This window comes from Aplidium turbinatum, chromosome 8 (assembly GCF_918807975.1).
Source record: "Aplidium turbinatum chromosome 8, kaAplTurb1.1, whole genome shotgun sequence".
NCBI lineage: Eukaryota > Metazoa > Chordata > Ascidiacea > Aplousobranchia > Polyclinidae > Aplidium > Aplidium turbinatum.
Window position 1 is genome coordinate 27,653,880 of NC_137479.1, and position 13,051 is coordinate 27,666,930.

General features: G+C 39.8%; 1 protein-coding gene across 1 annotated transcript; it reads left to right on the plus strand.

Annotated features, from left to right (window-relative positions):
- The first annotated feature begins 719 nt into the window (after nucleotides 1-719).
- Nucleotides 720-12,886, plus strand: LOC145775556 (plasma kallikrein-like). Its single transcript, XM_082586854.1, has 4 exons — nucleotides 720-850; nucleotides 8,390-8,505; nucleotides 8,829-8,989; nucleotides 9,352-12,886. The coding sequence occupies exons 1-4, from the start codon at nucleotides 843-845 to the stop codon at nucleotides 9,553-9,555; spliced, it is 489 nt and encodes a 162-aa protein (XP_082442980.1). The 5' UTR covers nucleotides 720-842; the 3' UTR covers nucleotides 9,556-12,886.
- Nucleotides 12,887-13,051: the final 165 nt, after the last annotated feature.

Sequence of the window (13,051 nt, forward strand, 5' to 3'; positions counted from 1 at the left end):
TAGCAGCTAGTTATAACAATTTTAGCTTAAGCTAGTTGTAACAACTTTAGCTTAAGCATAATTCGCAAACGACAATCCACATAGTTTTTTAACTTCTCATTGCAATGTGAAATGTACTACGTAATGTCAGTTTATTCATGAATGTCAGACATAATTTCTAATCACAAATTAAGTTCTTGTATGTGATCAAATTAAATCATAGTACTTTGTTTGTCGTATCCAGGCTTACACCCGGTGGTTGAAAATTTAGATTAAGTAGACGGGAAGGCAAGGAAGCCAATCTTCGTGTCCACCTTCAGGCATGCCTTTAAGTGTCCTATCACAGACACAGCCGCATGCTCGAGCGGTGTCGAACCGGCGCCCTTTCGATTGCCGTTCCAGGGTTCTCACCACTCGGCTGAGAATCATATAGTGCTGATATTTTGCATTCATCAAATGCTGGCATTTGCACAACAATCTAACCTCTTAGTATAATTTATTAAGAATCGATTTCACCATCGTAACCGCATCTTCAGCTTATTCAAATGAAATCAATAATTTTTATTTGCAAGACTTAAATATGGGTTTGCCTTGGGCTGCTACCTGTCGTAGTAGGCTAGCTATATTTCAACTATATGTAGCCTACTGGTATTGTCAGAGCTGTTTGCTTATATGACTCCAGTATTACGCTGCTGCCTTGCTGCGTTTCAAGCAATCGCAGTTCTACAATATACGCTCTTTCGACAAGGGACCGGAAACAAGGGAAGACAAAGACGCAATGCCGCACTTTAGCGCTAGCATTCCTGTGTTACTCATTCATTCCGGTCTATAAACATTGTTCGTATCGCTATGATATCCGCTTTATGTGTTGGTGAGTGTTTTATTTTAACCTTTTTTGAAATGTGTAGGCTATATAGATATGGATGCGGTGGGATGGCGCAACGGATAAAGCGTTGCCTTTCCATTTATGCACCTGGTTCGACTCCCGGCTTCAGCTGGTTGTTCAAAACACCGCTCACCTCTACCTAGTGTGTAAAACTTGGGTGGGCATAATTGTCGCAGGAAAGGCGGCCAAAAGAAAGGAACTAGCCACCCATGGCCACCTAAAGATACGGCCTGATTTGTCACATTTTGCAGAAATTTCAAGGTTTTTCTAACTTTGGGCGAACGTTTAAATAATTTTTTCTAAAAGTTAGATTTTTACGCTTTCTTTATTCTTTTCCCCAGATGAAACAATAGGTTTTAACATTCTCACATGTTGAAAAACAAAGAAAAATTGATTTTGTAAATTTTAGTCAGACTGTTAATTTTCAATAACAGTCTGATTTTGCGTTTTTCAACTTACTTTTTCTCATTTGCTACTGCTTATCCAAGGCAACAAAAAAGTTTTTTGTCATTAGGAAACCGCAAAAAGTAAAAACATCTCAAAAAATGTCAGTCAAGCACTAGCAGTAGCTGTAATCAAAATATGCAAAATGTGACAAATCAGGCCGCATCTCCACATGGCCATGGGCCACCCTACTCTCCTTAGTTCCAAAGGCTCAGTACAATGAGAACTTTATCTTCTCATACAAGACACTTGAATCAAGTATGGGCAATGGCGTAGCTAGGGGGGGGACCGCCCGGGGCGGCACGTCTAGGGAGCGGCACTTTCAGACAGGACGTTTTGTTTTTTTGTTGATAATGCAAAAGTACAAGGAAAATAAAAGCAAACAGAATGGCAACGTCCAAAACAGTGGCGTAGCCAAGGGGGAGGAGGAGTTTGGGGGTTACAGCCCCCCCCCTTTGGCACGCATGTGACGTCACGATATTGAGAATGATGCTTTCAGTCTCTATGTCTCTAAAACAAAGTTTGCCTAATTACGAAACTCCATTAAAAGAGCGAGTTTTGCCAATACCAAACATTCAAATATCTCAGCCAGGAATTAGCAACAAGAAAACATAGAGACTTAGCTTTATGAAGTTACCGAAAAATTCCCAAGAAAACATGATCTTATCCTTTTGCTATGCCACCGGACAGCACCATTTTACAGGAATATTTATACCAGGGGATTTATACCCACATTTTGTTGAAAATGCTCTCAGAATGCTCCAAATCCAAAGTAATTTTTCAAAATTTTCTGGGGGAGGCCCCCCAGACTGCAAAATGCAGACCCCCGCCGCTGGATGTCGTCTTTGGCGAGGACGCCGTCGGGCTTCGCCCGCCGGGCCTCAAAACCTCCCATTTCAAAATTACTGGCTACGCTACTGGTTCAAAACATGCAATCTAATTCCACTTCATGTCAATTAAAAAAAATTTCATTTTCACATGCTTTTGCTTGAAGGGGCGTCAAAATCTGAATCCGCCCCGGACGGCACATTCCCTAGCTACGCCACTGAGTATGGGACCACCTTTACCATATAGATATGAAACATATCAATATCGTCATTTTTGACGCAAACAATCGAAATAGGCTAAGTCAATTACAAAATTTTTAGTCATCGTTAATGTATCTTTGTTTGTAGTCCAATTTGTCCTTGCTTGATTAATGTAAAAAAAGTAACTTTTATTTTTGTTTCGAATTTGAATTTTAGTTTTGTTTCGGATTTGAACTTTCGCTTTTTCGTCAGATTTGCATTTTTGCTGCACTCGTCGAGAATTGAACCATTCTTTTTTAGCATTGGATAAATGGAATAGTTTTCTGCAGGGAGGTGTAATCGTTAGATATATTCAGTGGCGCGGGAACTACTCTTCTCTAGGGGGGGCTGAAGATGCCGTACTGTTGTCAGCTTCTGGGGGGCTTCGCCCCCCAGACCCCCCTTGTATAGGTCAGCATTTAAAAGTGGTAGTAGCCTATAAGCATTTAGTCCCCTCCGGTGTAAGAGACGACGCCAAAACACATACATTGTAAATTATGACAAATGAAAAACGGCAACAACAAAGCAACTGTTCAGAAAATTCAAATGAAAACGTACAAATTAGAAAGTGATTTGAAAGCGATAGTTTGTGGAAGTGAGTTCTCACACGCTTCCGAAGATTGCTTTTCGCTCAGGTGTTTTCTCTATGAACTGTGTCATGAGTTCTTTGACATCGACAGTGTCCAAAATGTTTTGGTGTACATGCATCAACGCAAGATGAGTAGCCTAAGTCTTTTTTGTGTGATTGAGCTTCTCAACCACGTTCTCAAGCGTCTTAGAGCAGACAAAGAACGTTCTGATGATGCAGCTGAAGCAGGGAGGCAAAGGCAGAGCTCCACGAATTTTCGCATATCTTTGAAAAGATCTAGTGTTTGAGGATTTAGTCAGGCCCGGATTTGGGGGGGGGGGGGGCAGAAGATGCAGGTGCCCCGGGCCCCCCTTTTGAAGGGGGCCCCCCGACGTGGAAAAAATGTGATTTTGTGTTATTTTTTTCTTTTAGCCTTTGATGTTTCTACAGAATTCTGTGCAGTGCAGGATTTATGCTACTGTAGACGTAGTAGTTTTTCGCCGGGGGCCCCCCGATGTAAAAGTACTCCGGGCCCCCCATCATCTAAATCCGGCCCTGGATTTAGTTGTGATAGTATCTCAGCAACCTTTTGAACGGAGTTTGCGGTTTTTCCACTTACAACTTCGCTGAACAAGGAAAGTTCCGTTTTTAGGCGATCTTTTCTGATGGCATCTGATAAGCTGTTCTCATTAGCCTATCAGATCTTTCCTCACCATTTGCACAGCTCAGAAGGGCCTTCTATCTGTTGGCTGCTGTAAGCAGATCCGCCTGGTCGAATCTTCGATCAAGCTCAGCTTGAACCAAATCAAGGGCTTCGATGTAGCCTATTACCGTTTCCACACTCTTTCTCCCGCAGACGACAAACCATCGGATTCTTCTGTGTTTCGAAACCTTGATAGAGTTTTGCCCACTCGGGGATCCTTTGGCGTTTTTAGGTTATCGGCAAACGTAAAGACGTTTGCTGCATCCATAAGCTTGGAAATGGATTCATCTTTTCTAAGATTTTTGATCCGTTTGCGGAGAATGGTGATGGATTCCAAAACTGAAGAAGCAGAAATCTTCTTGTTTTGGTGCTGTCTTGCGACTTGCGCAAAGTAGAAGAATCGGAATGACTAACCTGCGAATCCAACGTATCAATTGCGCAGACAATATCAACATCATCTGCACTTTCCTCCCCATCAAAAATTGTGTCATCGTTGGACGGAAGACGGCTCAAGGCGTCAGCATTTTGGTGATGCATTGTTTTGCGATACTCTATAAGTATAGTATAACTAAAATGACTCGAAAACAACGCCCAGCGTGCTAACCGGTTAGCCGCCAGCGAAAGGGTAGGTTTATCTGGACCAAAAAGTGAAAGCAAAGGCTTATGATCCGTTACCAAAATAAAATTCCTACCGTAGAGGTATTGGTAGAATTTCTTCAAAGCGAAGATGATGGACAAAGCCTTCTTTTGGATTTGACGGTAGTTTTTTGAGATTTTGTCAAGATTTTCGACACATTGGCTATTGGCTTCTCGCTTCCGTCTGGGGAGCGTTGAAACAGTGTGGCGCCAATGCCCACGCTTGATGCGTCGCATGCAATTCCTAAAGGAAGCAACGGGTTAAAGCAGGGGTGTGCAACGTGCGGCCCGCGGACCAAATGTGGCCGCGAAGAAAAATTATGTGGCCCGCGAAGATGTGCCAATTTTGAATTGTGTGCGGCCCGCGAAACATGTTTATACGGTAATTTAGTTTAGTCTGGTACGTTTGAACAATTCATTGTGGAGTGGAATATTGTAGATTTCGCACCTTCTGTTAACCATTTTAGAAGTCTCCCACCGGCCACCGCCAATCCATTGTATTTATTTTTCTATTCTGATGTCTCTGGATTTATTAATATTCAATTGAAAACTGAGAATATGTCCTTATAATGTTTTTAATGTATTGTATTGAGTTTAAAGTTAACCGTTGTTATTGCGTTCATAAACGTAGTTGCACTGATGAGAATTTAATATTCGAAAACGCGTTCTGCAACACTGTTTTTTGCACTCTGTAATGCCAGATGCAGATTGATCTGTAGCTTTCCGTCACGCATTGAAGCGGTGATCTGATCATGAAATTTTCTACGGTTCGAGAAAAAGTTTTCTCTGCCTATAAAACGTTGAATGGTAGTTTAATCAATTATTTCTAAAAATGTATGGTCACATAAAAGGCATTATGAACAAAGTACGACTTTGGAAAGCTCACATACAGACAGGACATCTTTTCCACTTTCCAACTTTGAGAGACTATGGAATGCATCCGGAGAAGAAAACTAAATTTGAAAAATTGTTGTATGAACTTTTGGCTCGTTTCAAGGACTTCAAATCTCATGAACATTTGTTTGATATATTCTCTTCGCCATTCAACACGGACATTGACAAAGCACCAGCTGATATCCAACTTGAACTGATTGATCTTCAAGAGAAAAAGGATTTGAAAGCAAAGTATTTAAAAATGAATCTTGGCGATTTTTACCGAAAACATTTCAACTAAGATGACTTTCCACATTTCAAAAATCCATGGCTTCAAAAATGGCACTTTTTGGCTCAACGTATTTGTGCGAACATTTTTTTCTAAAACGGGCGTCATGAAATCTCCCTATTGATCGGTTCTGACAGACCAACACTTGGAAAATGGACTTCGAATTGCGATCACTTCTATTAAAGTAAATTTGGAAAAAGCCGTCAGGAAAAGAAGCCAGCTGCAAACTTCTCACTGAGCTCGTTTAAAGACAGTGTGACAATAAATTTGAATAGCAGTTTTCTTCAGAAATTTATGCGTCCTAACTTATTATTTCTGGAAGGAGATAACCCCTAATATAAGAATAACATGAATAACAAGAAAAACTACACTTTTGTGCCTGCAACTACTAGAAATCATATGTTAAATAAACGTGCGGCCCGCGGTTTCACCCAATTATTTATATCTGGCCCTCCTGTAACAAAGGTTGCACACTCCTGGGTTAAAGTGTACAGTGCCGGCAAAAAAAAACTTTACATGTACAATTTGAACAAGCTCTTAGCCATGTCTTAGCTTACTGTTCCCGCCAAAAGCATTGCGTCACAAAAACGCTTATGCTGTAGTTACGTCATAAGCTAGTGTCTGGCTACACTTCACCGCAAAGCTATTGTTCTGCGTGCCTATAGTGTTGCTTTACAGCTTTGTGAATAGTAAGGTCGGTGACATCGCACAATATTTTCCATTTTCCCAAAGTTTCAAGGTCGTGCAAAAATTTTCAAAAACTATAAAATGGGTCGAAAGAAGATGCAAATGGAAGAAAAATCTCGTGCCTTGACTTTGTTAAAGAAGGGAGATTCTGTGATTGCTATCGCCAGAGATATTGGGGTCTCAAGAGAGGCAATTTATTAATTAAAAAGGTCTAATATTCAGTCAGTGTAAAGATTTTTTTGCCGGCACTGTACGAGAACATCTTCTGCGGAAAGAAACGTTTTTGATTTTGCAAAAGCGCATTTTTCTTTGTGTTCCCAGCTCCAAGGAACACCACTCTTGGTTAAATGATATAACGGTTGCGCTACCGTAGAAAAATTTGGGGGCATAAACTTAGAATAAAATTGAACCGACCCGAGAAAAGAACGTAATGGGCCAACATTGGAAGGAGCAGGCATGTTAAGTACAGCATCAGCATCTGTTGTGACTTAACTCATTCAACCAGAGTCGTACTGGAATTCTGTTTTATTATAAAATTGCATAACCAAGATATAGTGTGAAACCCACAAAGTAAGCCCAAAACGAGAAGCGCTAATTAACAAAAGCATGCGGATGAATACAAAGCAAAAGAGAAGACCTGAGGGAAACGAAAACAAAGTACATCGTTCCAATGCAAATAAACCAAAATACATAACACAAACGAAACTTTCAATATGTTAATTTTCGATCAGCAATTCTTAAGTGAAAAAAGTAACCGTTTTGGGTTGGACAAACATAGAGGAAAACATATTTTCCCTCTTCTCTTTCATTTAGGTGGGGCTGCAGACCTGCAGCCCCATGGCACGGGCCGCCACTGGCTAGTTCCACTGTCAATAAGAGATTAATCTAATGTAAGTACATCCAAGTCCGTTGACAAGATTTCTCGGGCCCTGTACCAATTTATTTTCGGGCCCTCTTCATCGACAATGTTATGAATACAAAGGTTGTGTACAAACTTTTATTGATGTGGTGTTAAAATGAGGATGACACATGCCGTTCAAAGTAGAAAATTAAAAAGAATTTCTCAAAGGCATTAAAATTTTTCTACATAAGTTACCATTATGCGCTTATCACAATCTTGGTGCTGCTGATAGCCTGTAATGCAATAGCTTGCTCTTGTTTGTAGTGTCAGTCTTGTCAGATGTAGAGCTTTTTGTTATTCTTTGCTCGATCAAACCAGATATGCCAAAAGCATAGTCGTCTAACAAATCTTGCGCAATCTTAAACTTTCTGAACTGCAAAACTGACTATCTCTATCTAGTGGTTGCTTTGTTGAACTTTTATTTGTTACATGGCGGTAGAGTATTACTTCCCGGTTCCATTGATGTTTCACTGGTCAAAGTTAGTGCAGACGGTCAGAAAGTTTTCAATTTGACTTGGGAAAGGTTTTTGGGCTTAGGTTAAACATTTTCTGATTGCTGTAATCGGAAAATCAATTTTGGTCTAATTTTTAGTGCAGAAATAGGGAAAGCAATCTTCTTACCTGTGCCATTTCAGTTTTTGAGTTTAAACGAACATTAGCCTGTTTATTTTGAAATCCTTGATGCAGGTTATTTCACTCAATATTTTCGGTTAGGGAAATCACGATATGGTAGACTAAACACTAGTAATTTATCCTGCAAAGCATACTATTGTTTAGAAACCAAATTTGTTTCTTCGAAGCGTATACCAGTAGGGCACTGCATATGAAATTCGTTGCCTGACCGTTGACCAACCATTTCTAAGAGGGATCACGGATATTGTGGCAGATCCAAATACAAGACAAAGATATTTTATTACAATGTATTGTATCGATAAATGTAATGTCTACTCTCAAACAGTCAAAAACATGATAGCCTACTATAGTCTGTTTTTACATACTAGACTAAACTGAATTCTTATTTTACTGTTTGGTGGCTGAAGTGGCTATTTTACCACCAGAGAGCTGAAGTGGGCTCGGTACCCAGAAATAGGCCCGGTACTTTACCATCTGACGGCTGGTGTCTGTTTTAACCTCTGATAGCAATTCCTTTAGATCTGATTATATTAAGATCTTGATAATGTTTGGTTACGGGAATCTTTTAAATCCCCCCCCCCCTAAATATTCCGGGCCAGAGTCCAAAAGTACCACCTAGACCCCCCTGTCGACGCCCCTGAGTACAGCATCAAACTGAGATGAGCGAGTGAGCAAATCTATACAGTAGGACCAAGACTAAAGATACGGAAGTTGCATTTTCAGCTTGACAATCCAGTATCGCTTGGAGATTATGTGTATCCAATATGCCTTCCTCAAGGAGAGACGGTACCACATGACCATGATTGCGTTGCTTCTGGGTGGGGAACATATGAGGAGAGGTATATTACTTTTTGTAAATGTCTTTTCTGTTCCGTTTCAAAAATAGAAACAATGTCTTCCAACAAGTAGTATCATCTCATGAGAACATCAATACAGAAACTAGAAATGTTTTGTTTCCGTATACTTTTCAATGTTTCTTTCATAGCACCGTTAACTTTTAGACTAATTGACGCCTAATAGTTGAATGATCAAATTTCAAAACTATCGGTACAAGTTTTGATTACTTTTTACAATTTGATTTTAAAAGTTGAGGTCAATTCTGTTAAGATAACACTTAAACAATGTGTTCATCTCAATAAAAACAACTTCAAAATATTTGCAGCACCAATTGGCGAAGCTAGATATGTTCCTTCAAACCAGTTGAAAGATGCTGTCATAAGAATTCTTCAACCTCGCTTCTGTCAACAGACATACAGAGAACCTTTCTTACTTGAACAAATGATATGTGCTGGCCACATTTCTGGAGGCTATGATACTTGCCCAGTAAGTGCCGAGAAGAAGCGTCTGAGATTAAAATCCAAAGTTTGGTTGAGTTTAGTCTCCATTCTGCTTTCTAGTTATGATCTTCTAATCAGGTTTCGATGCCTTAGCCTATAGAGCACAGCTCGGAAGAACTGTGAGAGTTGGCAGCAAATCTCCATATGTGGAAACTTTTTAGTAACGTTATTTTACATTCGACTGGTGTGAAATAAATTACAATCAGCCTCAGTTATGTATTTGTTGTCATCTTTAACTATCAGCAGTTGCTCACCTGAAAAATTGGTGTTTTGATTTGTTCTCATTAGTAGAGTAAATCTTAATTGCAAACTTAAAGTTATTGCATCATCAATAAAACTATGTTCTAGGGTGACAGTGGTGGACCATTGATGTGTCAGAGATGTTCTTCGTGTGCTTGGTTTGTAGTTGGAATTACTGCATCTGGTGGTCCGGTCTGTGCCTCTCCAAGCTATCCAGGCGTCTACACTCGTGTTTCAGCGTACGAAGAGTGGATAAAAAACGTGACTCAACGTGACGTGGTATCACGTGGTGTCTATCCATCATGTGCTTGATGAACGTTAAAGTTGCTTTGTTTTAATGTACAAAAGCTGTCCGAGTTAATTTTCATTATTAATAGCTTACATTAAATGACATATCGTTGATAATTTTCCACTCCAACAGTTATGACACAGTGAGCTTTTACACGATAACCTACAAGTAACTAAAATAATTATGCTATAGTCTAGCATACACAGTAATGTATGTATTTTGTTATCAAAGAATGGCTGACATAGGGTGCATAATTTTTTGTCAAGAAAACTAAAAAGAAAACATTGTAAAACAATAAAAATAGGCTTTGTATTTTATAAAATCGCCATGAGAGTTTTACCAGGTCATCACTGGGGCTTTGGGTACCAGCTGAAAGATACAAAATTTAAAAGTGATCATTGCTTTGCGTATTTCTAGTGTGTTTTATTTACATCTGATTTGCTTTAAACTACTTGGACGTTGCAATGAACAAAAGAGGCTTGTATTTAAAACTCTAAATAACTTTCTTAATTTTTGTATTTTCTATACTTTCTAATTAAAATAATAATTTATTTTAAACTAGTTGAGTGCAAAATAGTGTCACATGTTTTCTTTTATAGTATATATATATACAGTAGCGCACCCAGAAAAAAAGTTAGGGGGGGCTAATTCAGAAATGTCGGCCGAGTGATTTGTGACGATAGACCAATGCCCATTCCTTTGATTAATATTTAAAGGCACTCATAGCCCACAACCCACCGGTTGCCGATACATCAAGATTCGTTTTCTCAATCAGATTAGAAGTTGGCCTAGTGAACCCCATGCTACTAGCATCATTAGCATCCTCATCCCTACGTCCACTCTTGCAATCTTCTATAGATTTCGACTTTTTCGTCATGTAGGCTAGCCTATGACAAAATAGAATTAATTTTCCGTTTGCCAACACAAATAAGTGCAAAAACAAACAAACAAAAACAAGTCCCAGACGCCTTCGTCTCTCTGCTTAAATATGTAGCCTATACAGTTTTACATGTCCATGTGATTCGGCATTGACGTACGGTAGCCTACATCGGTATGTCCAACAGACATTTGACCACGAGAGTACGGGAGCATCTGAACTTTAGAGAGTTAAAGAAAAGTGCCATCAAAAACCACATCATAAAGTGTTCTTTTTGCTCTGATCGAAAATTCTTTGCCGACTCATTTAAAATTTTACGCAAAGGCAAAACTCAATTTGACACCAAAATAAATTTAGGAAGCACTGTCAATGAAGGAGCGATAGAGAGCTTCACACTCAGAGTCCCAGCATGGTGTATAATTGGTTCGATGGCCACGTGGTATTGTGGCCTTTGCCGCAGTTATTATGGCATTGCAGAAGTCCTAGTATCCCTCGTCTGCGTTGCATGTTTCAGTCGATGGTAACTTTGCAGCAGACTCATTGGTCAGGAGGCTGTATTGATTCCAATCGGCTTTTTTGAAGTTCCATCGAGATAGGAGCCACAAGTTTTGTGGCGATGATGAGGTACGGCCGGTGTTGGGACCGCGGGAACTTCTCAAGCACACGTCTGTCTGGAAGAGAGCTGTCGACACTCGCGAAAGCCAAGTCAGGGTTTGTCCTTGTTCCCCAGCGGCCGGAGAGGAAGCTGGCTGGTTCCTTTGGATTGAATAGGAGGGCAAGATGGTTTGTAAAGGCCCAGTCAGCCAGCAATTCTCCGTCGCTGCTTGTGTTGCTGTAGCCCCAGTCGATGTGCTGGCAGTTGAAATCGCCAGCGTAGCGACTGGGGAAGGAGAACGTTGGAAGGGATGGTGGCAACATTCGCGAGGGTGGGGGCTTGTAGATGTTGACGATGTTGTAGTCTGAGATACAAATGCACACCCACTCAATCTCGGCATCAGTTGGAGATTAGTCGACAAAGGTCAACTTCAGGCTCTCATGCACAAACATGGCAATACCTTGCTTCCGACTTAAGGTAGACCCGGCTAGCGTGTAGTTGGAAATAGCTAGCCTATCTGCAGAGGTGCAGTGGATCTCTTGGAAGAGGATGACGAGTGCCTAGTTGGTATGGGCATTGGGCAAGCTGCTCCATAACTTTGATCTTGCTTGTTGTGTAGCCTTCCATGTTGAGCTGCAGAATGGTGGGGCGTCTAAACTTGTCCATTGCCCTTTGCAGCTGTGCCCTCCGGGTGGAGGCTCTTGGTTGACAAGTTTCGTTTGGCATCTGCTTGGGTACAGATGGTAGGCTACTCACAGGATGGGGCACGAGGAGCAAACGCTATAACTCAAATTTAAACAAACAATTATTTGCTGGAGGTGCGTCCATTCTCATGAACATTTAGGCTACTTGATGTATCACGTTCCCTGTGGTGCAAATTGTTTCGAAGCTATTTATGTAGTTGTCTTTTCCTAATGTAATTTTACCTTCAAGAAGTTGAAATTCATTGCATTTTTAGAAATATTTTCAGATTCCTGATGAGGGCTTAAGTTAAATCGAAAACGTTCGACCGTTAAAACTATTTGTAAATATGTAAAGTATATTGTTATAATGCTCAGCCCTGTTGTATTGTTGTGTCTTATTCATACCTAACCTGTAAGCAAAATGTATAAATGAGGATAATACAAAAACTTCTTTTTTTAGTGGCGGGTTTGGGGGGGGCTTGAGCCCCCTTAGCCCCATGCTGGGTGCGCTACAGTATATATATATATATACTAAGTGAATGAATTGACTTAAGATTTATCAGTGGTAGTTTACATCTCAGTTTGCGAACATTGCAATGAAACATATAATGTGAATGCAAATCACTTAGTGTAAATAATGGCATCTTTTGGATGTATGACTGCCGATCATCTGATAGGCCTGCACTTAATCAAAATATAATACCATGGTCCCAAGGACCAGTCTAACAGATATGAGAAACAAGTGATTTGCTTGGTAAAAAAGTAGAATGTTAAAAATGGTATAGCTACAGCCTTATATGTTACTAAAGTATGACAGTGGTATTGAAAATGAAGTTGCTGGAGGAATTTTTAGTTTTGTTTGCTTCTTTATACAAACCACAACTTGTGCTCAACGTTTGTTAAGTTAAAAAAAAAACTGCATATCCCGTTGTGTTGCTTTGTATATTATAGATTAAACAATTTGAGCAAGGCTGCAAATTTCTTACGAGTAATTAGGATTTTAAATCGTAGCCTATAAAATTCAAGTTATTTCAACAGTGATTGGTTTAAGCAAGAAACTTTAATTTAATGCAAAAATTGACGATTTTGTTATATAACTACTTGGATCAATACCAACCATCAGAAAATAATAGCTTATGTAATGACGCAGTTGCTGTATAAAAATAGAAATTAAAATTTCCGACATTCTGGCTTGCTTTACCCTTTGGGCATGCGACATTGCTGCAACTGATTGGCCAGCACTAATCCGCAAACCTGAACGCAGGATACGTGAACGCTTAATTACTGAATAACCAAAAATACATGGGGGAACAGAAACGTATTGCATTTTAAGAATTTTTCATCGAAGTTTGTGAATTGAAAGA

What these genes read in the sequence shown, in the direction of transcription:
- LOC145775556 (XM_082586854.1), top strand. An exon ending in TGGGGAACATATGAGGAGAG is followed by an intron (nt 8,506 to 8,828) that starts GTATATTACTTT and finishes AAATATTTGCAG; the next exon opens with CACCAATTGGCGAAGCTAGA. An exon ending in GAGGCTATGATACTTGCCCA is followed by an intron (nt 8,990 to 9,351) that starts GTAAGTGCCGAG and finishes ACTATGTTCTAG; the next exon opens with GGTGACAGTGGTGGACCATT.